Source organism: Astyanax mexicanus, chromosome 7 (genome assembly GCF_023375975.1).
Source record: "Astyanax mexicanus isolate ESR-SI-001 chromosome 7, AstMex3_surface, whole genome shotgun sequence".
Taxonomy (NCBI): Eukaryota; Metazoa; Chordata; class Actinopteri; order Characiformes; family Acestrorhamphidae; genus Astyanax; species Astyanax mexicanus.
The window spans coordinates 34497330-34523086 of record NC_064414.1 but is presented as its reverse complement, the minus strand read 5'-3'; the positions used below and the strand labels follow the sequence as shown (position 1 = coordinate 34523086).

Sequence of the window (25757 nt, the reverse complement as noted above, 5' to 3'; positions counted from 1 at the left end):
AATTTAAAGGTTATTTACAGATCCTTTACAAAAATGCCTATATGTGTTACATAACTGTTTTTATATGGAATTGCATAAAGGCACCTAGGTCTGTCACAATAACCATTTTACACAATATATTGTCCAAGTATTTGTTGCACTAAATAATATTGTTGCAGTTTTAACACAAAGTTATGCCATAATAATAATAAAATAGTAAGATAATGCATTTACACTGATTGTAATGATGGTAGTAAATAGAACATAAACAATAAAAAAGTGGACATTTGGATTGACATAATGTCAATAAAAGCTCTCCTTGCTCAAAAAAACATGAAATATCAGCGTCAACAATAGTTAAGAGATCATTCCTATAAATTGCATGGTAAGTCATTATTGTGATAGGCCTGTAGCATATTGTTTTCATTTTTGGTAAATGTTACCTTTGCAAGAGGTAACAGAGAAGTAAAGCTTTTGGTTTTACTTCTGTTTTGTATTTATTTATGCAATTATTTAGTTGTTAACCCTGATTACAAAATGTGACATTAAAAAGAAAGCATGTTTAAATAAATAAAAACATTTTTTATTACATTATTTGTTGACCAACAAACTGAACAAATCTTTGTGGAAGTAAAACCACAAAATAAATGTATTTATGAAAGAGAAATCCAACGGAATGTTCAGTGCAGGACATTAGAATTGAAAACAGGAGAAAAATCAAATATCAAAAAACAAAAACAGTTTGGAACACAGAGCCTGGAACACAGTTTTTATGCTCCCCTGCAGGTGTGTCCTCTGCTGGAAAGGATGGAACTGATGCTGATGAAGACACTGGAGACTGGGGAGATCAAAGAGCTCCTGGAGAGCCTGCCACACCCGGACAGCCTGGAAAACCTCCCCAAAAGATGATCCGCACAGGTCGAAAGAGGCAGAAAGCTCTTGCTAACAAACCCCAAGATTTCCAGGTTTGGCTTTTCCTAAAGTTCCTCTAACTTCCTCAAGAGTCTCTAACTTAACTGAAATGTAAAAAATCTAAATTGTATGATTGTTAGATTCGCATACGAATCATCGAGGGTCGGCAGTTGGCCGGCAATAACATTAAACCGGTCGTCAAAGTGAATGTGTGTGGACAGACACACAGGACAAGGATAAGAAGAGGCAACAACCCATTCTTCGATGAGGTATGATGGATATTTATATTTATATATTTATAGACATAGACGACCTGCTTAACCTCAAACCAGAGTCTAGTTTCATTTGGCCTTAAATGTATATTTGTCTTTCCTGGAGTGGAAAATCATAACTGCATACTTTGCTCTCAACTTACTTTGTTAAACAACTTACAACCTTTCAGACTGATGAATTCTTTACATTTAACCCTAACTGGCTTTCTGTGCACTGTTCTCCAGCTCTGCTCTGGCCTGTCCTGCTCTTGTCATTTCATAAAGCTGCTGGTTCTTTGCTTTCCTCTGCTTCTGGCACCTCTGAACTCCTGCAGTGAGTTTCTCGGATCTTCTTTAGTGAGTCATGTTGTGACAGGGGCATTTTTTGGTGTGAACTTTGTGCACTTTGCCACTATTACTGTCTTATTCTCTAGAAATAGGACATGAATGTGGTGTACTACCCCAGATAGCTAGATAACCACCTTTAACCACTAGTTCCCCACTATACAAGCAATAGTGCAACAACCGGGTCATTTCTGGGTCATTAGGGGAACATATGGCCCAGATGTAAATTTAATTGGCTCTAATGGTTAACCAGTTGTTGAATGGTGGGTTAATTGTTGTATTTTCGTGGCTGTAAACAACTTGGTTCCCAGCACTTCTGTGAAGTCTGCGGACCGCATGTAAAAACCAGATCTGGTCCAGACTGGGGTCATATTAAATGTGCTAACTGGAAGAAACAGGTATTTATACATTCATAACGTGCCTATGAACATCTATATCTATAATGGGCATTAATATCTCCACAGATTTTCTTCTACAATGTAAACATGCTGCCCTCTGAACTTTTTGATGAGAACATCTACATCCAGGTAAGATTACCTTTCTTAATGTCTCATTAAAGAGAAAGCTGTGCCTGTCACGATAATTACATTAGCAACATATCTTTCAATATATAGACAATAAGCAATTGTTCTTGCTCACCTCAATAAAATGTATTTGAATGCAGGGATTTTATGTGATTTTATTTTATGTTGTATTTATTTAGGATATTTAAACATTTGATATATTCCAGTTACAATGTTTCAACATTTTTTTATAATTAAATATTTCTTGTTTTTTAAAAGATGTAATTGCATTATTATTAACACCCACAGTGGACAGTGCAGTGGATGGTAATAATTGTGACCGGTGGCTTCTGGCTAGAATTATCCATGTGAACATTCATATTCAATATAGAAGGCCACACATAAATATCTTCCAAGTTATTTCAATGTTTTTTAACATGGCAAAAATCATGGGACGTGATGCTACTTCCTGTTTCATGACGTTTGACTTTTAAGATGACCTTCCATGATGTCTTCTTTTTAAAAAATGTCAGGCCTGTTGCAATAATTACATTAGCGACTATCAGACATTGCATTATTATTTTAATCTATGAGGGCGAGTCCATCAAAAAGAATGAGCTAAATTTTGGTTTTATTTTTTATGTTATTTTTGTTGTTGTTGCATTTATTTATTTATAATATTTAAACATGTTATATATTTCTAAGTTTTAAAATGTGTTATATTATAGCAAAGATACAGAATCTTCTTTATGCCATTAATCATCATCCATAAGTACTGCTTCACATTTTTTATACCTGTTGTGTATATTTTTTGTTTTGTTACTTTTTGAAGGTTAAAATGTGTTGTGAATTGCGATGTTGTGCTATTATATTATAATTTTACCAGTGGTACAATGAATAGTCAAATAAATCTCCCAGAACATGTAATTAACAAGTAATAACCAATGTATAATTATTATTATTTTTTTTTTTTATCTAGGTTTTTAACTCATTCTCCTTGAGGTCAGACAGTCTTTTGGGGGAGTTTAAGGTAATGACCCAGCTTTACATTTCTGTATATTTGTATGCAAAAAAAAAAAAAAAATCATAATAATTAAATAATTCAAAATAATTTATAATATCATGCTTAATGTTAATGCTATTTGTTAAGTATTGATTTCACTATATGATAAGTTTCACAGAAATTATTTTTTCATCTCAACAGCTTGATGTGGGTTACGTCTATGATGAGCCTGGTATGTGAAGATCATTCAGTTCTGCTCTGCTTTACATTATTCTTTGAAAGTGTGTTATTTTATAGCAAAGATACAAATACCTATATTTTATACCAGTTGTGTATGTTTTTTTTGTTTTGTTTTGTTCTATCTGAAGCTCATAGCATTATGAGGAGATGGCTACTGCTGAGTGACACAGACGACTCTAGCTCTGGAGCACGAGGTTACCTGAAAGCCAGCATGATCATTTTGGGAACTGGAGATGACCCACCGGTATGTCTAAATATATTTACCTGTACAGTTATTATTTTTATTGACTGTAGGAAAACAAAAAAATAAGTGCATTTATTAAGGAGGATTAGATTGAGTATTGTTGCTGACATGCAGACATCTCTAAAAATTGCAACTTTATAACAAAATGAAAAAAAAAAACAATGTTATTAAAAAAAAAAAGTTTTATTTAAAGTACTTTTGGAGTCGTGGGATAGCTGTAATTAAAATAATCATGAACTGTTCTCTCAGGGGATGGCTTGAGAATGCCCACAACTGTGTATGTTATGAGGTATTATCTTGTGTGAGGTTAAACACTAGCGAGCATTTATATGGCGAAGCTGTGTTTATGATCATCATTGACTTGTCTGTGTCCATATTAAATGCAGGAGGCCCCACATGGGAATCAATATTAGTTCCTGTCCCGTGACTTTTGGCATGTTAGTGAATTAGCCTTTTTATATATCAATGTATTTGTACTGTTGGTCTACTTTGGTCCCCACTTGTTCAAACACATTTGCATCCTAGGTCACTATCTCAGCACATCACTTTAGTTGATCACTTGTTTGATGTGTCTGTGTATTGATTTGTGTTGTGCTTTGCAGGTGGAAAAGAGGGAAGAGAGTGAAGAACAGGATGACATTGAGAGCAACCTTCTGCTACCCGCTGGGGTCACCCTGCGATCAGCCACACTCGCTCTCAAAGTGTACCGAGCAGAGGACATGCCGCAGAGTGAGCCTTCCAATATACAGTGAGCAAATAGCAGCTTTATTACAGCACTGTGTGCAGAGGATCTGACACCGCTGGTGTTCGTGTGTTTTCTCTTATTGTCTAGTGGATGATGCCTTCGCCCAGTCAGTCAAGAACATGTTTGGAGGAGAGGGTGACAAGAAAAACCTTGTGGACCCTTTTTTGGAAGTTGGCTTTGCTGGCAAAAAGGTAAAAATAGGAATGAGCTGTTTTTATTTTTATTTATTCTTTTAATCCCCATAGATTAACAATTCATGGAGAATACTTAACTTCTCAGATCTCAAAACACAGTTGCCTTATTCATACCAGCAACCTGTTCAAGGCAAGGCAAGGCTAGGCATGTTTGTATTTAGAGGCAATTAGAGGAAAGTTATAAGAAATTCTAAATTAAAGGGAAAAAACTTTAAAACCGAATTAAAATGAATAAAATTGGAATATAATAAATAAAGACATAATATAGAACAATGTTAAAAGACAAGCAATAACGTACCAACAATGTGAAAAGTAGGGCAAGTTACACAGTGTGGAAAGCACAGGTAAACAGATATGTTTTCAGCTTTTTCTTAATAGAGCTTACAGTTCAGTTCCCACAGATTCTGGAAGTTTGTTCCAACTGACTGCAGCATAATGTTTAAAAGCTGCCTCAGATATAGAGATATACTGGCTGTTTGTTCATGTGTTCAGGTAGACAGCCTCCTGCATCTTCCATATGCCTATACCTATGTGCTATATGTGTTCCTGGAGGCTTTTACAAGAGCAGTGGTTCTCATATATTTAAGACCAGGCACACTGCCTATGATTAAACCAAAGCTTACAAATACCACCCTGCAGATTATCTTACAGAAATGCCTTCTATATATACAGCCATACACAAAAGGCCAGACAAGGCCTCCACACATAGAACCTTTCATATCTTTTACCAATGATTCTTGAGTAGTTATGTGTGTTTACTTGATCGTAAACACTGAACTAAAATATTTTTGGCTAAAACCGAACAAACTAAAATATTTGGCCGAATGCCAAATACAGAATCTGAAACAAAAACAACAGAACAACTATTGTTTTAAGCCGATTTTAATAAATTTGCGCCATTGATTAACTTAAAGGAGAACTTCGGTGTAAAATGGACCTTTTGGAAAAAACGATTTATCGTAGCAATTTATACCCCGTGTCACCCAGTCTGAAGGGTGTTTGGACAAACTGTTAAAATTTGTGGATCTCAGAACACTGTGGGGGAACAGAGGTGTGCTATTCATCGAAGGTAAATCCTTTTTATCATGTTTTACTACACCAAAAATCCATTTTACACCAGAGTTCTCCTTTAATGGAAAGGGGTGGGACTGCCACTTCCACTTTCCACGTGACTAATTGTAAATAAGCCAGTCATTGTTCCCTATACATTTATTTATTTTTTTTAACGTTTTTTTTTACTTATTCCTCTGAAAACCGAAAGTGCTTTTTTGTTGCCACATATTATTTACTGTGTTGTTTGATTTTTTTACACAGACAAAAAAATTCTGAATATTTAGTGCATACATATAAACTGTAAACATAAACAATTACACAACAAATCACTTAAAGCTTCACACTAAATAATAGACAGCTTTCAAGACAGAATACTGCTTTTTAATCACAATATGGATTTTTTCCAGATATTTACTGTCACGATATATATTTGTTTATGATATGATATGGCACACCTTCAACACTTACTGAGTCTTTATATAGTCTTTGTTGCATTTTTATAATGCACAAAATAAAAAAATAAAAAAAAATATTCTGTATAAAATAAAGAAGGCTGTAAAGAGAGCTTACACCATTAAATGATAATTTCATACCAAGAACAAAAAGCATTGTTGCATTATTCTGATTTATTTCTTATTTGTTTGTGTGTTTTTTTTTTAAAGCTATGCACAAAGATCATTGAGAAGAATGCAAACCCAGAGTGGAACCAGTTGGTAAACGTGCAGGTCAAGGTAAGAAGCATCTAAATATGATACACATTAATAAGTTGATGCTCTTATTGGAACACATTGCAAGTCATTGTCAACATTATGTTTCTTTGTTTTAGTTTCCATCAATGTGTGAGCGCATCAAACTTACTATGATTGACTGGTAAGCTCCTCATTTCTCAATTCATATAAATATGTGACCTGTGGGAAGAGTTGCCTTCCTCTTTCTTACGACATATTTAATCTTACTTCATCACGTTACTTCCCTTTTATTAGGGATCGCTTCTCAAGCAATGACGCTATTGGAACCACCTATTTAAATCTGACCAAAATAGCATCCTCGGGTGGAGAGGTTGAAGGTAGTGTTCCCCATTTCTGCTTTACAGCTGATAAAACAAGTCAAACCTTGTTAAACGCAACTACAAGTTATTGATTAAGAGCTCAAATGCTTTTATATTGTCTGTGGAGATCATGTGTTGTTAAAATCCTGTCTTAATGTCCATTCTTTCTTTAGCAGAGTCACTTACTGAAAATGTAATGGTCCCAGCTGATGATGGTATTTATATATATATATTTTTTTTTTTCCTCTCCAAATGTGTATTAACCTTTTACTGTCCTCACAAAAAAGTAATGGAATCAAGTATAATTTAAAAAATATTAGTTTGTTTTCTGCATTTTTTAAACATACATACATTTGAGATATTTGTAGTAAAATTTGAACACAAACTGTGAATAAAAAATAAGTATTAATAAATAAGTGCAACAACATGCTAATTTGTAAGGAGGGTTGGATAGGTGAATATTGTGTGAAATGCATTAATTTAATATGCTAAAATCATCAGGCAACCATGATAATGAAATAATGTGGCAGCTTTTAGAAAGTCTATAAAATATTATTTGCCCAAAAGTTGTACAGAAAGTTAAAGGGTTAAAAAGTGGGACACAAGACACTACAGTGCTACATTAGATTAACAGTGTTTATGTGGTGTTTTAGGCCTGGGGTGAGGCAGAGAAATATTATTTCAGTATATAGCTGCTATTTTTGGGATTTAATGAGTGTGTTGAACTGAGCAAAATATTGTTTAAATATACTACAGTATATTTTATAAGCAATGTGATTTGTTATTTAAACTATACAGTTCTTCTGCCAACAATGAAGAGTGTTAACCAAAGGCTGTGGTTGCCAAGAAACATAACAGTAAAAAGAACTTATGCAACAGTGGAAAGCCTTTAATGACTTAATGTCTCTAAGTCACTTATCTTCTTCTTTCTTTCAGTAGACAGTGTTGGGAATGAGGTTGGCTTTCTCCCAGCTTTTGGCCCTTGTTATCTGAACCTGTATGGAAGTCTGAGGGAGTTCTCTGATCTTCCTGATCCGTATGAAGAGCTTAATTTTGGAAAGGTAAGTGCCTTAAACATCGAAATTACTACAATGTTTAAAGCACAGCATATATATTTTTGAGCACCTTCAGCCCATTCTACACCTATGACCAAGGGCAGTCTTTGTCATTGCTTTACACAAATCATTTTTTGCAGTGTTTTATGGGTAGGCGTTTATCAAAATCAACATTGTGGCTGTTGTCAAGGTGGTGTAACAGCGTGCATGTGTGTCACAGGGTGAGGGGGTGGCCTACAGAGGGAGGGTTCTCATTGAACTTTCCACACGGCTGGATGACAAAGTAGACAAGAAAGTGGATGACATCTCCAATGACGACATCTTGGTAGCACAGGTAATGGCATGTAGTACAGACATGTCAGTACTACAAATAAGATTTGGTTCTATAATATTGTTTATAGTTCATTCATTTTCTTTTTTACTGTTTATTTTTGAGATACAAAATAATGAGATACAAATAAGTACAAATAATAGAACTGTGCTGCCTTTTTCTGCGTTAAGGCATTTTCTGGTTCTGATGAGGCATACAGCATCTAAAATTGAATAAATAAAGATATATATTTCATATATTCACATGTACACCAATCAGGCATAACGAATATGCCATCCTCCATCTTTCTGCATCCTTTATTAATGATACATACTCTATTATGGTCTTTTTACCACAGAGCAGGTATCTTAGGTGGTAGGTCATTCTTCTATGAGTGAATCAGACACAGCAAATTTAAAACAATATGTCAACACACTAAAGCTCATCTGTTGCTTTATAGTTTGTATTGGCCATCCTCTAGTCCTTCATCAGTATTCACAGGATGCTGTTCACAGGACATTGCCCACAGGAAGCGGTTGGTGGACTATTTTCAGTCCAGTGCTGAGAATGACCCACCACCCAGATATTACCAAATAATGGTCCTATGGGGTTCTGACCATTGAAGAACAATGTTAAATAATGTTATGCTTGATCTGTGTATATCCACATTTGCAGACATGCAGTAAACATACACCTATATTATGTATATGAAAATTTTGTTCAATATGTTTGTTCTAATGGTATTAGCAATTTTCAGAACATTTCAGTTCGGCTAAATACAGCTCTGAAAAAAAAATAGAGACCAATTCAGTTCCTAAATCATTTTGTCTGATTTTGCTGTTTATAGGCATATGATTGAATAAAATAAACATTATTGTTTTATTCTATAAACTACGGACAACGTTTCTCCCAAATTCTAAATAAAAATATTGTAATTAAGAGCATTTATTTGCAAAAAAAAAAAAACGAGAAATGGCTGAAATAACAAAAAAGATGCAGAGCTTTCAGACCTCAAGTAATGAAAAGAAAACAAGTTCATATTCATAAAGTTTTAATTGTTCAGAAATCAGTATTTGGTGGAATAACCCTGTTTTTTAATAATGGTTTTCATGCATCTTGGCATGTTCTCCTCCACCAGTCTTACACACTGCTTTTGGATAAATTTACGTCACTCCTGGTGCAAAAATTCAAGCAGTTCAGTTTGGTTTGATGGCTTGTAATCATCAATGTTCCTCTTGATTATATTCCAGATGTTTTCAATTTGGTAAAATCAAAAAAACCCATCATTTTTAAGTGGTCTCTTATTTTTTTCCAGAGCTGTATATAAATATATATTAGAGAAATATATTTCACCAACACAACCAAAAGTAGAGAAATATAACCCAATGTTGAACATGACACATTTAGATCAATAGGAAATATGTGTGTACAAAAATGTTCAGAGAGGAAATGAGAGCTATTTCAGTAAATTGAGTGTTATCAAATGTAAAATAAAGTGGAATGTCCCTCTGTGAGCAGAAATACCAGCGGAAGAGGAAGTACTCGCTGTGTGCCGTGTTCCACAGTGCCTGCATGCTTCAGGAGCCTGGAGAACCAATCCAGTTTGAGGTCAGCATTGGCAACTATGGCAACAAGATGGATTCGACATGCAAACCGCTGGCCTCCACCACTCAGTACAGCTGTGCTGTGTTTGATGGTAAGAGGCTTGTTATGGCTACAGGATAACTGTGGCATGTATTTAGGGACACTGGGGCATGTTTAAAAGCCTATTGTCTGTGTTTTGTCACAGGAAATCACTACTATTACTTGCCCTGGGCTGACACGAAGCCAGTGGTTATCCTCACTTCCTTCTGGGAAGACATAAGTCATCGTTTAGATTCAGTCAACATTATTCTTTTCATTGCTGACAGGCTGGTAAGTTACAGAAACTCTGTTCTGTACAGTCTACTATATCTCATGTAGAGCACAATATTTATTACACTGTATAAAATTCCCATATTTCCATATTGCTGTTTAGTGATATTGGCATTCTAATGCATTCATTGCAGAATGCTGCAATATGCAAATGACCTCTGAAACCAACTATTAAATGTTTGATGCGCTGCAAGCGTCCTAATCATCCTCAGACCCTCCAGATCAATTTCTGTGAGTGTTTGGATTAATTAAGGCAGGGGTGCATGGCAAACATACGACCCGCAGGCCAGAACCAGCCTGATGAAGGTTCTGATTCCTTATGTCAAATAAATTAAAAATCCATGTTCTCAATAACAGCTGTTTAATTGAGTTCAGACACTTATTAACAGAAATTCCCATGGACCTATAGGCATCAACACTGTCTAACTCCACAGTACAATCAGTTAGAATATCTGTCTCAGCTGGGGGCTGGACAGTTGAGAGTTAAAATCAGAGACAGGAACCAATAGGAATCTCTCTCTCTCTTAGTCTGTCTGTCTACAGAAAATCAAGAACCATCCAGAACAATCTCAGCAATTTCAGCTTGGGAACTGATAAATAGAGAGTCAAACCTAAAGGACCAATCAGAATCTCTATTTAAGCTTGTGGACAGAACAATAGAGAGTTAAAATCAGAAGCAGGAACTAAGAGAAATCTCTCTCTTTTTGTCTATCTGTCTATTGAGAATCAAACTCATAGGCAAAACTATCCAGAACAATCTATATTTCAGCTTGAGAACAGGACAATAGAGAGTCAAACCTAAAGGACCAATCAGAATATCTATTTAATTTTGTGGACAGAACAATAGAGAGTTAAAATCAAGAGACAGGAACCAAAAGGAATCTCTCTCTATCTCTCTTTCTAAGTCTGTTTGTCTGCAGAGAATCAAACTCATAGGCAAAACCATCCAGAATAATCTCTATTTCAGCTTGAGAACAGAACAATAGAGGGTCAAACCTAAAGGACCAATCAGAATCTCTATTACAGCTGGAGATCAGATTCTGATGCTGTTAATGAATAGGTTTATTGGGACATGTTATATAGCAAAGTTTAAGTGCAAAGCTGTCAGTCACCTGGGTTCCACTTCTGCACTAATTCAACATCATCAAACTTAAAAGTTCAGGTAGGAAGTTGAACACAATCATGTGTGAGCTTTATTGTAAATAATTTAGCTTGGTTTGATGGCTTGTGATCATTCACCTTCCTCTTGACTATATTCCAGAGGTTTTTAATTTTGTAAAACCAAAGAAACTCATCATTTTAAGTGTTCTCTTTTTTTTTTTTCTAGAGCTGTATTTATATAAAAAAATATTTACTCACTTGTTTGTGAGGGAAAAAAAATTATGTGAACATGGTCAAATTTAGTGTCAGTGATTTACAAATATTTACCTATTTAGCTTACCTCAGTTTAGCCCCGCCCATTTCCACTCAAGTTATGTACAGTGTTACAGCATGGAACATCTTTTTGAATGAGGCAAAATACAGAGCACACCACTGTAAAAGAGCTTGTGTACATATATCAGCTTTAAGGCACAATATCATAAACAGTGACAGGATAGTAAAAAAAAATAAATATTATTAAAGATTCAGTAAAGTGTTTGAATTTATTATTAAATTTGTAACAGGAATTGTGTCCATATTGTGCAGCCTTTAAAAAAGTTAGTTTTGCAGTTATGTATAACAGTTATGTTAGAAAGTTCTGTTTATCTTCACTAGCAATCCAGCTTGACCTCACTGAAGACGGCCATGCTGGCAAAAGTTCCTGAAACACGTTTAGCTGAAATCTGGCTAAAACTCATCAACCAGCTCATTGAAGATCTCACTAAGTAAGCACAAACACCAACAGCATTAAGGACATGCTTGGAACATGCTTGGATACCATAATATTACGCTTATAGCATTGTGTGTGATATAGTAATCATATCATTTAAAGTATCTTCCACTAGCCCTGTTTAAAAGTGAACTCTTGGACTGTGTGTGTTTAGTTTCCCATTACCAGAACTGGACACCAAGGCGAACTTGACAGCTTTGGATATTCAGCTCAAGAAGTTACGAGACAGTGCCATCGCTGGGATCCGGGAAGCAGCTCGCCGCATGAGAGAAGAGGCCACTGATGTTAAAGCCACGCTGCCTGACATTGAGGAGTGGCTAGAGCGCCTACAGCAGATCGCAGATGAGGTTAGTGCCTTATTATTTTATTTGTATCCGATTTATATTCTTCTAATTGATAATATTATTTTCCTGCTATATTTTTTGCCGCATATCTCCCACGGTCGATTTCCTGATTGTTTGGTGTAATTGTGTGTAATTGATTAGCCACAGAGTTTTATTTAAAATGTCACAATTATACAAATACATTAGAAACACCCAATTTCCTTACTAAAAGTCAAACTACAGATGAAAATGAAATGGTTGAAAACAAGATTTACCTTTATTTTGGTTTTACTTAAAGTTCTCCTTTGTGGTGAACTTCAAGTAAGTGCAACCAGAAAACAAGCTTGTAGATGCAAAGGATACTATTGTAAATAGTGAGAACACAACGTAACTTTTAGAAAGATTTCTCCAACATAGCGTAGTTTTAAGCTTGCACTGACATAAAAAAATAAATATATAGTAAATGAGTCACAGAACTTCACTTACTGTGAAAGAAAATTTGAAGGAGCACTTATTAATGAGTGTTTTTTCACAACCGGAGAATGATGACGCTGCAGGTTTTGTTTTTTTGTTGGATTTCTGTCTAGTCAAATTTATGGTTTTTGCTGATGTGTTGAGGCATTCTTCAGTTATTGAGCTGTGAAAACGACAAAGTGTGATTTTAGTGTCAGACTCCTCCAGCTCTGTCGTGATTCTTTGGTGTGTGTTATACAGTTGTGGTTAAGGCAACTTCCTTTAGAAGCACCAGTTTTCAAACACATCTTAAAGCGTGGACTTGTTTAGTCTGAATAAACTAGCCTTCACTTAATAACACCAAAGCACCCAGCTAGCAATGTAGTGGAAACCACATAAAATGCTATAGCAACTAATTAGCGTTAATGTAGCAACTGAACATTCACTTTGGCTACACATTCATTATATTTAGACTATAGCATTTTTTATTTTGTGTGTCATGCTTTATATGACCAAACACGAGAAATAATACATTTTTACAAGACTTATTTTGATTTTAGAAGCTTTGAGTGCCATTAAGTTCTGAAACTCTCTAATCCTTAAAAAATGTTGTATTAAGAACATTACCAACAGAGCTGTAAATGTGAATTTATAATAAGTTTTTCTTTCTTCTGATGCAGCCTCAGAACAGCATGCCTGACATCATCATTTGGATGCTGAGAGGAGAGAAACGCATGGCCTACGCCCGCATTCCAGCCAATCAGGTGCTCTTCTCCACCCTCAGTGAGCAGGCTACTGGAAAGTACTGTGGCAAGAAACAGACCATCTTTATGCAGGTAAATCACATGGCCAGGCTTAAAATAAATATTTTCTTCTGTTTTATATCTGCCATGAATTTCTACGGAGATTGCAGTTGTTTGAATTTGCAAGCCTGCACCCGCATCAGTGATTACCACACAGTTTTCTGACATGTTGTTTCCAGTACCCGATGGATAAAAACAAAGGGGTGAAGATTCCTGTGCAGCTGCGTTTGAATGTTTGGCTGGGCCTGTCAGCTCACGAGAAGAAGTTCAACAGCTTTGCAGAGGGAATGTTCAGTGTCTTCGCTGAAATGGTAAAACCTCAATGAGGGTTTCTTATTAATGTTATGAAATTAAGTTAATTAATGTATTATTAACACGAACTTGTTCACTAACTGACATGTTTGCCTTGGTTAAATGTTAGTTAACCCTAACCCTAGATATTTTGGGTATTTTTCCCAGACAGGGATTCAGCCTAGTCTTAAACTGCCCAGCATTCTGAATACAAACATAAAGTATATGTGATTGTTTCCATATACATTTAGTTTACATTTAAAAATTAAGTATTTATATTTTATATGTATAAATATTTAAGCAAACAAACTGTAAAAAGGTAACCTGTCCCATCTGCGGGACGGGACTCGCGGGACCCTTCAGAATATGTTGAGGCGAGGGACAGAACTGAATTGTTATTGGCTGGAGTGGGAGTTTAATCAAACCAGGCGAAATTGATAAATAGTTAAGAAAATTGTAATAATCACGCTATGATTCCCATGCAAGCAACAAAAAACCCTCAAGAAAAATCTCAAAGCGGAGGATGGACCGACATACACATACACACGGGGAGATTTTCAGCATCTCCAAATTTACCTGACTGCATGTGTTTGGACTGTGGTAAGAAACGTGACAGTACTATTCAGCACTGAATTGCTGTTTTAATAAATACAAAGTAAATTTGAAGCACTAAATATAATTAATTCAATTGAATTAGGACCATGGGGTGGGAGCGGCAGAAATGTGTATGTGGCGGGTGGGCGTGGGACTAAAACACGCGGTAACGGGACAAAAACACGAGCAAGCGGGCAAGAGTGGGTTTAAAAGAAACAGTCCCGCGCAGACCTCTAACCTGTATATGACACAGGGGGAGCTGGGAGGATTAAAGTAAATGTGAACATCTACATTTAAACATAAAGTTGTTTTAAATGTTTCTTTGAGCAATGCCATTCAGGGTTTTTCAATTTTGGTCCTGGAGGCCCACTGGCCTGTGCATTTTTGGGCTTTTCCAGTTTAACAACACATATTTTAATTCAATAATGGGTTGTTAATGAGCTGATTGGTTGAATCAGATGTGTTGGAAGCAGGAAAAACTCTAAAAGCTGCAGGGCAGGAACAAGGTTGAAGAATGCACCCATAGAACAATCACTTTTGTTTCCGAAAATTAATTAAATTGGTAAAGAATCTTTGTATCATGGTTCTGTGGCATGTTCCTGAGGGAACAGTCTCTCTCTTGTGCCCCTCTCTAGTGCTCTCATGATAATTTCCAGGTGGCAATTGTTACATATGGCTCAGTGTCACAGATGTGGGATTGGAACCCAGTTCCCTTCTCTCCACTCCCATACTTCTTTAAATCTTTAAAACCATCTTTACAGTGTTTTTTCTATTGCTTTGTTGAACCTTTAACAAAACCCTTTAAAAAATGGGAATAATTTTCATTCTCTGTGCTCCCTTTCTTACAGTATGAAAACCAGGCTCAGGTTTTTGGGAAGTGGGGCACCACAGGTCTGGTGGGCCGCCACAAGTTCTCCGATGTGACTGGGAAGATAAAGCTGAAGCAGGAGTGCTTTCTGCCCCCGCGTGGATGGGAGTGGGAGGGTGAATGGTTCATCGACCCCGAGCGCTGGTGAGCCGTGCTAGCTGTGCGAGAGTGTATTATTCATGTCTTCAGGAATTTATTGTGTTTGGTCTTTTTAAATAATGACTCAGCAGCTAGAAACATCCTGTAAATGAGAATGTGTGGGTTCCGCTCATATCTCAGACCTCCGTGAGGCGTTGTTCATGCTTTTTAGCTTACAATCAGAGGAAATGGAGCCCATTGGCTTAAATCTGTAGTTGGCCTCAGGTTTATACACATTCACATCAGTCAGCCTCTCTCTGGCTCTGTGTTTATACAGTCTAGTCAGCTCAGATTATAAACACCCCGTGAGTGCTCTGCGTTGACCCCAGACTGCCTCTCACTCTCTCAGCTAGCTCAGTCAGTTTCACTTTGAAAATGAATGTTTGTGTTAGAGATGCTTCATACCGTGCTGTGTTTATAGTTTGCATTTTTTGAGCTGTAAATTTTGTTCACTTTGTATTCCTTGTTCCTGAGCTAATTTGCACATGCATTTCTGGACAAACTGAGAGATAAAGAACCGTTACTAAAGGTGAAGAATGTTGGAAGAGTAATACTACATAAATTCTATTCTCCTTATTACAAGTTAGTGGCCCATCACAGTAAATGTAAAGCTGTTATTGTATGGTACAGAGTTATTTTCTTAAAATATTTAGTATCTATACAGATAGCTTAGTCACACATTACAAATGTTACCCTTTTTTTCATTTTTACAGTGTTTAAAAATATTTTGTGATATTTTAAGAAAAATTGTAAATATTTTTTTATTAGCAATTAAAATCTCTTTAGGTTTATACGTCTTACAGTCAAGATTTTTTCATGTCTCATTTTCAGAGCATCTTATAAAGTGAGTAGTAGATATAACATAGCTTTTTAAATGACATAGAACCACCAGTGGTTCCTGGCATTTTGTCCTCACTGGTACAACTAGGAACAACTTGACCAGTTTGCGTTGCTTTGCATGTACATAGTTCCTGAATAGTAATCCTTAGGGTGTAATAAACAGCACAGAACATATGGATATAAGATATCGTTAGACCTAGGAGTCTTTGTTTTAATACAAAAATGCTGAATATCTCTGTATACACACCCTATGAATGATCCCATATCCTGACATACTATAAAAACAACTGTGTGTGTGTGTGTGTGTGTGTGTGTGTGTTTGCTATTAAATTAGTCTGCTGACAGAGGCCGATGCAGGGCACACAGAGTTTACAGATGAAGTTTACGAGAACCAGAGCCGTTTCCCTGGTGGAGAGTGGAAGCCAGCAGCCGAGCCCTACACTGATGTGGTGAGGAAGAGAGGGCTGTCAGCACCACACAGGAAAAGACCTCTGATAGGCTTTCACTGTTTCCTTACTGTTATTATAGTTCAAAGCACAAAAAACTGTTAAAACATGTTATTTTTTTGTGTTTAAGTGCTTAGTCATCTTGCTCTTATCTCTATAATAGCAGCCCAAAGCTGTCCACCAGAAATCTCCAGTCCAAACACACCACATTTTTTTAACATTTCCCCCTCATGTTTCTTATCAGTGGCAATTTGGCATGGGCAGGTGCTGTAATTTGAGCTGTAATTTGAGTTTTCTGAACAATGGCTGAAGCGGTTAGGCAGAATGCTGCTGTTTGTTCAGTGTGGTGAAAGGCTGTGTGTTCTGCTGTGTAGAAATAGTGTAGAGTGACGGTGTTTGTGCTGTGTAGAATGGAGAGAAGGCCCAGAGTCCAAATGAGGTTGAGTGTCCTCCAGGATGGAAGTGGGAAGACGAATGGAGCTTCGACAGCAACAGAGCTGTGGATGAAAAAGGTGAGAGAATGTGGAAGTTGGACAAAATCATCACATCACTTTTATCATTTAATATTTAAATGAATTTGTTTTTTGTTGGTGAGGTACTTTCATTTAAATGATTAAGGCGTATTTCGCTGAATGGGTGCCATTTCTGTCCCCAGGAAATTACATGTATAAATGTGCACACAAAATAATTTTCAATTACGTTTGATTAATAAGTACAATGACCTAATTGCAAAACTAAGATATGTAATTAAAAACTTTAATAAAAACTAATCAGAACACTTAAAAGCATTTGTTCCCCATTCTCTAACTATTTTAACTTTTACCATAAAATATAATTATTAAAATCCTTCAAGATGTAATGTTTTTGCATTGTTGTGTGACTCCAATGCTTTAAAAATATTTATTTAATAATAAATCCATAATATTTAAGCTAAAATACACATTTTAGTTGTATCCCTGGGTTTTTACTCATTCCTGTTACTGTAAAACATTACCCCATTTAAAACAGATGGAACATTCTACAAAAGAACGTGACATCAGTTGGTTCTTCTGAAGACAGTGGGAAGACCAAAATTAGGTTCCCTCCTTTGTTTTTTTGTATATTGTACCTATGACTGAGGAGGTTATTCTCAACACTCTGTCCTGTTACCTAAATTAATTCTTATGTTTGTTTTTTTTTGTTTGTTTTTTACAATTTTTGGGACAATCACTACAATGTGCTCAGTGTCCTCATGCTATTAGCATAGCTGCCATTTAGCTATTTTTTATGTTTTTGCTTAATTTTTTACTAATTCCTGTTGCTTGCATTCGTGTTACTCAAAACATAAAAAGTAACAGGACTAAGTGCCAGTAACAGGAATGAGTGTCATTAAAAGGAGTGATTTTTTTTGTCGGTCAACTATTTCTTTAAAATTAAGACTTTCTTTGAGAGAAAATCAAATTAATTGGTGAACTTGCTTTTAAAAACGTGTGTTAAATGTCACATGAGTTTTGTAAGTATCGTAGTAAGTATTGTAAGTATTTGGCTTAGAAACCTTTTAAAAAATTAAGTAAAGCTGTCTGAGTTTGACTGAGTTTGAGTTTGACTGTTTTGAATGGTTAAATACATGTGTTATTAGATTCAGAGTTAAAAAAATATATATAAAAAATATATATAAGTTTAATTTGGAAGAGTTACAACATGCAAATGGCACCCATTCAGTGGAATGGCCCTTAAAGAAGAAAGACACTCATGAGACATGGAAAAGAAGTGTGCTGTGTCCCATGACTTTTAGTATGCCCTATGGAAGCTAGCAGCATATGTGCATTACACATGGGTGTAATTTTGCCAGAGCCAGAGTGGGCCAATGTAGTGTTAGGAGTCTTTCCCAAGAACTTTAATTGGTGTAGCACAGCATCGTTACCCAGACCTCACTGGCAGGCGGTGGTGTTATCCACTGCATCACACCACTTTTTCTATTTTATATATCATGGAACAACTTTGAACAGCACTAAAAATACAGCGCATATTAACAGGCAGGTGTAATATGTGTTACAAAGATGAGGTGTGTAATGTGTTTTTTTTTTTTTTTTTTTGCACTGCAGGTTGGGAGTATGGCATCACCGTTCCTCCAAGTGATAAGCCCAGCTCCTGGGTAGCAGCAGAAAAGATGTATCACATCCATCGCAGAAAGAGAATGGTGCGGCCACGCAAGAAGATAGCAAACGCCCCCACCATAGAGGTGAGGACCTACAATTAAGCCATTGTTCAGCACCGATGATCTAATGTGCCCAGTGATGCATCACCATGATGTCAGACTACCCCTGCTTTGTCTGTGGTTCATTTGACGTTTATGTGTGGTTTGAATCCTGGAAACAGAGGTGACTTAAATCACCAGTAATGTCAAGGTAAGTATTATAACTGCAAGTAGTTATGGAATAATGGAGGATAAGAGCAGCACTACATAACAGGCCACACCTTATAATCAGAACAGAATAGTAATGGAGGGTGGCTGGGCACCTGTGACTACAGGGTTACACACTAAATCAATAACACTTACTTGCAGATGGTATGCAAAAACTCTGGTACCACTTTAAAATAAGACTACCTTTATAAAGGGCTTATAAATAGTTTACAATTAGTTTATTAATGATTACTAATTAGGTTGTAAATGCCTTAAAAATCATGAATAATCAGTTATAACACATACGTAAAAAGGGCAACAATATAGAAGGCTGTGGGTTCACTATGTGGCAAACCAAAGGTCATTGTTGCCCTTTTTACCTATGTGTTATAACTGATTATTAATGATTTTTAAGGCATGTTAGTAACCATTAATAAACCTATTGTAAACCATTTATAAAGCCTTTATAAAGGTAGTCTTATTTTAAAGTGGAACCAAAACTCTTTTTAATAATTGTATTATTATTGGTATATATACAGTTTATATTATACAGTTATAATTATATTTTTATCCAATTTCTATATTTTGTTTTCTTTTTGTCCTTATTTTTCTACTGGATATTTGCTACATAACATATACCATATTTTTTTGGGATATTAGCAGTGTTCTAAATACAAATATTTTGTTGTAATTGTGTTATTCAAGCCTGTAAACAGCTTTCTGAATGGGCTCACTACTTTCATGCATCAACAACAGTTGTTTTTCCCACATAAATCAATAGAATTAAAAAGTTTTGCTCCCATTAATATATTTAAATACACTATAAACACCTAACCATTCACCACTTGGAAATACATCAATCACGTAGCAACACCATAGCAACCACCTAGCAACATATAGCAACACCATAGCAACCACCTAGTAACATATAGCAACGCCATAGTAACGACTTGGGACACCATAGCAACCACCTAGCAACCTATAGCAACACCCTTGTGACCACCTGAGACAGCAACCCCCAAGCAATCATTTAGCAACATCATAAAAGCCAACAAGCAACGCCATTGCAACCACATGAAATACTATAGCAACCACCTAATAACAGCCAGCCTAGCCCAGCAAATTCCTAGAAAATGCACTCTTGCAAATATTATTATTATTTATTTCTCAACAGAAGAAAGAATCAGGTGATGGCTGGGAATATTCCTCTCTGATTGGCTGGAAGTTTCACAGGAAGGAACGTTCCTCAGATACATTCCGGCGCAGACGCTGGAGAAGGAAGATGGCGCCGGCTGACAGTGTGGGCGCTTCAGCCATCTTTAAATTGGAGGGTGCCCTGGTAAGAAAGAATACTGTCAAAATAAATGTGTTGCTTTTATAATTCTTGGTTAGAATATATGTGTAATGGGGCTTGTTCTGTCAACATGGTTTCATTAGTAAGCCCAAAATGTACATTAATGGCATTTGGTGAAGCTCCTATCAGGAGAAACTTGAATATTTGAGTTATGTTACACAGGCAGCCAAATGTAGCGTTAAGAGTTTCACCCAAGGGTGGTGTCTTTGCCCAGGCTGCAAATTGAACCCTATTCTTCCACAGTGGGTGTGGTGTTATTACACACTACACTACATCAATCAATTACTGGATCTTACTCAATATGAATGACCTCAGTGAAGCCACCTGGATTAGAGATTTTGGTATTTTGGAAGTTGAACCACACAATTGCTTATCAGAGTCTTTCACATAGTGACTCACTCTCTAACTCATGTAGTTATATTTCACCTAGTGACTCTCTCTGTATCTATCTAATTTCTCTCTTTGTCTCTGTCTCCCTCTCTCTCTCTTAGACCGTTTTTCACCCAGTAAGTCTTTGTGTTTGCTTTACAGGGGGTAGACATTGATGAGAAAACCAGCAAGAAAGATGCAGCCAAGCTTTTTGGTGCCAACACGCCCACTGTTTCCTGCATTTTCGACAGTGAGTACTGTTTGTGCCATTTAATTAAAGCCCTGTGCAGCCTAACTCTGCTGCTGATATGCCCATGCTCCCACACACCACTCCCTTTCCTCTGAGGAAGTCTGGGCCTTTAGAGAAAAATGTACACTACACAACACTCAGAGCTGCCAGTGTAATCTTTAATCAGTCTTTGAATAGCACTGATTAAATAATGAAATAATTTCAAATCCTTATAGCAAAGTAGTGCAGCCCATAAGCATTAACAGCAGCAAATTTGCTTCTCTTAAGATCTAAAAAAGCTCTTTCAAGCACTAACATTAAGTTCTGGGGTAGAAGGACGAATGAGTTACTTTTCAGAATTTCTGAAAAAAAAAAAACATGAATTTTACTAATCACTTAAATGTGATTTAAAATGTCCAGCTTCAAAACACTGGAGAGAGTTGTTCCCACCCCCTTCTCCCCAGACACAAAGGTTACATAAGTTGTTTAGTTGAGAACACTAAAACTACACAGACTAGTGCAGAACTGATTCTTCAACTTGTGCAGTGGCAAATCATCAGTTTCTGATTAAGTTTCTCTGATTTTGCTCTTTATAGGTAAATGTTTGAGTAAAATGAACATTGTTGTTTTATTCTATAAACTATGGATAACATTTCTTTCAAATTCCAAATAAAAATATTGTCATTTAGAGCATTTATTTGCAGAAAATGAGAAATGGTTGAAATCACAGTTTCCAATTTTGCCATGTTCTCCTCCACCAGTCTTACACACTGCTTTTGGATAGGTTTATGGCACTCCTGCTGCAAAAAATCAAGCAGTTCAGTTTGGTTTGATGGATTGTGATCATCCATCTTCCTCTTGATTATATTACAAAGGTTTTCAGGTTTTCAGGTTTTTTCAGAGCTGTAGAGTCAAACTCAATTGATATTAAAATTACTTAAATTGTATATTTAAATTATCACAGCTAGAGTTTGTGATCAGTTACTTAACTATTTTAGGTTATCTAACCTTAAAAAACTCAGTACCTTACTAAAAAAAATCCATATATCAAAAAATATTTTTTTTTTCATTTTTGGTCATCAAGTTTTTGTATCAGGATGCAGAAGCTGCAGCACACTGTATTTGCTTGCTATCGCGTTCCATACTTGACAACCCAGGGTGTAAAAAAATAAGACTGGGGATCAGGCAGTGGGCAGGATCAGAGGCTAAAACACAAATTGATTTTCACTCCATAACTAAAAAAAAAAAAAAACATGTTCTGAAAGGCACAGAGCTGTCAAGAGATAGCAGTGCTTAAACTTACCTTGTTTCTTAATATCTGATGAGACATCTTGATTATTTTATCACTATTGTTAGAACTGAAAATGTAATATATTTTGGTCCTTTTACATTATGCAAATTGTGTAGTAAAAATGCGTTTTGATATACTTTCAGGGTCATACTTGTACCATCTCAGAGTCTATGTCTACCAAGCTAGGAACCTTCTTCCCATGGACAAAGACAGCTTTTCAGGTGAGAAACGTACCACCACAAGGATGAATTGTAACCCTTTACCACTGCTTTTCATGCTATGGTAATGTGTATGCTTAACACTGTTGTTGTTTGATCATTTGTGTTTGGTTTTCCTACAGATCCCTACTGCCATGTGTCTTTCCTCCACGTGAGCAAGACCACAGAGATCATTAAAGCCAACCTCAACCCCACATGGGACCAGACACTCATCTTTAACAACATTGAAATCTATGGAGACCCACAGACCATCGCTCTTAATCCACCCAGTGTTGTCATGGAGATTTTCGACAGTGACCAAGTGGTATGAATCCACCTAACCTGGGGATTCATTATAATACTACTAACTTTTATCTGCCACTGACTGGACTAAATGTGCTAAAAGAGTGTTTCTATAAGTTTATACATTTTTAAAGAGGAGGAAATCTGTTTTGCAGGGGAAGGATGAGGCCATGGGCAGGTGTGTCTGTCCCCCAGTGGTCAAGCTGAACCCAAGCTCACCGGTGTCCCCAAAGCTGCTCTGGTTTCCTGTGTTAATGAAAGGCAGAAGCGGTGGAGAAATGCTGGTGGCAGCTGAGCTCATTCTGAAAGATAAAGTATGTTAATATTATTGGATTATTGCTCTTCATCTACAGGGACTCTGCTTCCTCTGAATTGTGCACTTAATGAAAAACAAATCCTTCCTGGTTTGCTGCGGCATGCAGTTACCCCATTTTTGCAATATAAGGCGCACCGGATTATAAGGTGCACTATCAATGAATGTTGAGCGAGTGTTCCAGTAAGCCAGGGGAATATTAGCTAGCCATTCATTCCACGTAGCTTGCTTTAACATGGAAAATACTACAGGCTACAGTCTGTTATACTCGCCTCTGAATGGCTAAAGAGCTAGTGCTTAGTTCGGTTAGTGGCTAATGCAGCTCCAGCAGTGCTAGCCGGAGTTAGCAGCAGAGTACAGTCTGATGTACTCGCCTCTGAATGGCTAAAGAGATAGCACTTAGCGCTGTTATTAAAAAATGCTTTGGTGAATTCCAATTGGCATTTTTCAGCAGGATAATGCTCACCCAAACAAAGCAAATGATTTCCTCAAAATGTTTTTGCCAGGACCTAGTCACCATTTATCACCAATCAAGAATTTTTGAGGCCATCTGGAACACCAGCAATCTACCAATGTGCAAGATTTATAGCCCCTGCTGCAACATCTGTGGGCCACATGAATCCATTTAGATCCTGCCTGCCTCCATGCTCAACCATATCTCATCTTGTTTCACGGCAAGAGGTGGCATATGATTATTATTATATAAAGATTCTTTCAATCCCAACAATGTCAATAATAATGGTGCACCTATACAAAATATGGGGAGAACAGTCACATAGAAGGTAAAGGGGGGATGGGACATAATATTTAGAGGGCCTACTGGGATTGTAAATACCTTAACTGGTCCAGACCAGTAAAGAGAAATGTGTCTGAGAGAGAGCAGATGAATGGAAACAGTGCTTCTGTAGTAGAGGGAGTGAAGCCAATTGTATAGTTTCTGTAGTAAGTATAGTTGTTCTGTGCTGTTTTCTCTTCCGTGTGAGAAACTCATGTAAGGAACGCACATTTTATAACAGTGCTGTCGTCCTGTTAGTGGTGTACTTCTGATGTTGTTATCCTCAAATAAACTGCTATGTCTCTTTTCTCTGTGTCCAGACAAATGAGTCTGAGATGCCCCTTGTTCCACCCAGACGAGGTGAGAAGCTGTACATGGTGCCTCAGGGGATCCGGCCTGTGGTGCAGCTTACTGCCATTGAGGTAACACAGTCAAGCACATCATCATCCACATCATCCCTTCAGTGTTAGACAAACACAGCAGGACAGAGAGAGGCAATTACCTATACCAAACATTTTCACAAGTTTGTAATTCTGTGTATTTATGTGTATGTGTGTGTGTGGGTGAACGTTATAGATCCTGGCTTGGGGTTTGAGGAACATGAAGACGTACCAGATGGCTGCTATATCCTCCCCCAGTCTGGTTGTGGAATGTGGAGGACAAACTGTTCAGACAGGTGTCATCAAAAACATCAAGAAAAACCCAAACTTTCCAGGATCAGTTCTCTTCCTCAAAGTGGTAAAGTCTGCAAAACTTATAAAGCCTTAATGTAAGAGTTCCCAAAAGAATAAGAAACATGAACCTATTGGCAAAATGCCTAATGATGGTGAGGGTGCACCATCCTGTACTTAGGATATGAGTTGAGTTGGGATATGTATTGTATATATACAGCTCTGGAAAAAAAATAAGAGAAACCTCCAGTTTCCCTGATTTTACTATTTATATGTATATGTTTGAGTAAAATGAACATTGTTTTTTTATTCTATAAACTACGGACAACTTTTCTCCCAAATTCTAAATAAAAATAGTGTCATTTAGAGCATTTCTTTGCAGAAAATGAGGAAAGCAGAGCTTTCAGAACTCAAATAATTCAAAGAAAACAAATTCATATTCATAAAGTTTTAAGAGTTCAGAAATCAATATTTGGTGGAATATCTGTTGTTTAATCACAGTTTTTGTGCATCTTGGCATGTTCTCCGCCACCAGTCTTACACACTGCTTTTGGATAACTTTATGCCACTCCTGGTGCACAAATTCACACACTTCAGCTTGATTTGATGGCTTGTGATTATCCATCTTCCCCTTGATTATATCCCAGAGGTTTTCAATTTGGTAAAATAAAAAAAAAAATCATCATTTTTAAGTGGTCTCTTATTTTTTTCCCAGAGCTTTAAATATACATACATACAATACCAATCAAAAGTTTGGACACACCTCTTCTTAATCAGTGTGTTTCTGACTTTTTATGATTTTGTACTCTGTAAATTTGATATTAAAGAAATTAAAGCCATACAGGAACACATGTAGAATTATACTGTAACAAAAAGTGTTAAACATGACATAGAGTCACCTAGAATAGTTTTATCAGCATCTTGAAGGAGTTCCTGGAGGTGATGAATAATCGTTTCTGATTTTCCTTCCCTGTGTGCTCCATCTCAGTTGGGTTTAGGTCAGGGGATAGGGGAGTTTTTTTGTTTACTACATAATTCCATATGTGTCCCTTAATTGTTTTGATGTCTTTGAAAATTATTTTGAAAATCAAATAAAGAAATAATGAAAAACATAAAAAACAAAAAATAGGTCCAAACTTTTGAATGGTACTTTATAATAGTTTATGTATAAACCGCATGTTTATGTTTATATATGTTTTTGTTTCTCTCTCTAGCTTCTCCCTAAAGAAGAGATGTACACTCCACCTATTGTTCTGAAAGTAATAGACCACAGGCCGTTTGGTCGGAAACCCATTGTTGGCCAATGCACTATAGAATCTCTGGAGGAGTTCAGGTGTGATCCCTACACAGACACTGCTGAAGTGTCCAGGACTGCCAGAGGTAAAAGATCCATCGCAGTTATTTAAAGAGGTTCTTATTGTCAGTTGCAATATTTTTATTCCCTGTTTGT

The 25757-nt window shown here is 36.5% G+C and overlaps 1 protein-coding gene across 4 annotated transcripts in view; it reads left to right on the top strand.

The window, feature by feature from the left end:
- myofl (myoferlin like) overlaps positions 1-25757 on the top strand; it is a 50458-nt gene that overhangs the window by 14886 nt on the left and 9815 nt on the right. The window contains exons 6-37 of one of the 4 annotated variants that reach the window (XM_022684747.2): positions 766-944; positions 1032-1160; positions 1952-2014; positions 2970-3020; positions 3195-3225; positions 3362-3477; positions 4080-4206; positions 4310-4413; positions 6132-6200; positions 6296-6339; positions 6453-6535; positions 6694-6732; positions 7457-7578; positions 7793-7906; positions 9401-9578; positions 9672-9796; positions 11552-11661; positions 11821-12013; positions 13123-13278; positions 13425-13556; positions 14979-15142; positions 16311-16425; positions 16832-16934; positions 18507-18643; positions 19980-20144; positions 20691-20778; positions 22192-22269; positions 22389-22570; positions 22704-22862; positions 23957-24058; positions 24213-24374; positions 25522-25687. In XM_022684747.2, coding sequence (XP_022540468.2) covers positions 766-944; positions 1032-1160; positions 1952-2014; positions 2970-3020; positions 3195-3225; positions 3362-3477; positions 4080-4206; positions 4310-4413; positions 6132-6200; positions 6296-6339; positions 6453-6535; positions 6694-6732; positions 7457-7578; positions 7793-7906; positions 9401-9578; positions 9672-9796; positions 11552-11661; positions 11821-12013; positions 13123-13278; positions 13425-13556; positions 14979-15142; positions 16311-16425; positions 16832-16934; positions 18507-18643; positions 19980-20144; positions 20691-20778; positions 22192-22269; positions 22389-22570; positions 22704-22862; positions 23957-24058; positions 24213-24374; positions 25522-25687 — 3786 coding nt within the window. Of the gene's footprint in view, positions 1-765; positions 945-1031; positions 1161-1951; positions 2015-2969; positions 3021-3194; positions 3226-3361; positions 3478-4079; positions 4207-4309; positions 4414-6131; positions 6201-6295; positions 6340-6452; positions 6536-6690; positions 6733-7453; positions 7579-7792; positions 7907-9400; positions 9579-9671; positions 9797-11551; positions 11662-11820; positions 12014-13122; positions 13279-13424; positions 13557-14978; positions 15143-16310; positions 16426-16831; positions 16935-18506; positions 18644-19979; positions 20145-20690; positions 20779-22191; positions 22270-22388; positions 22571-22703; positions 22863-23956; positions 24059-24212; positions 24375-25521; positions 25688-25757 lie in introns of all 4 variants that reach the window. The other 3 variants (XM_022684745.2, XM_022684746.2, XM_007249480.4) reach the window with 3 other exon arrangements.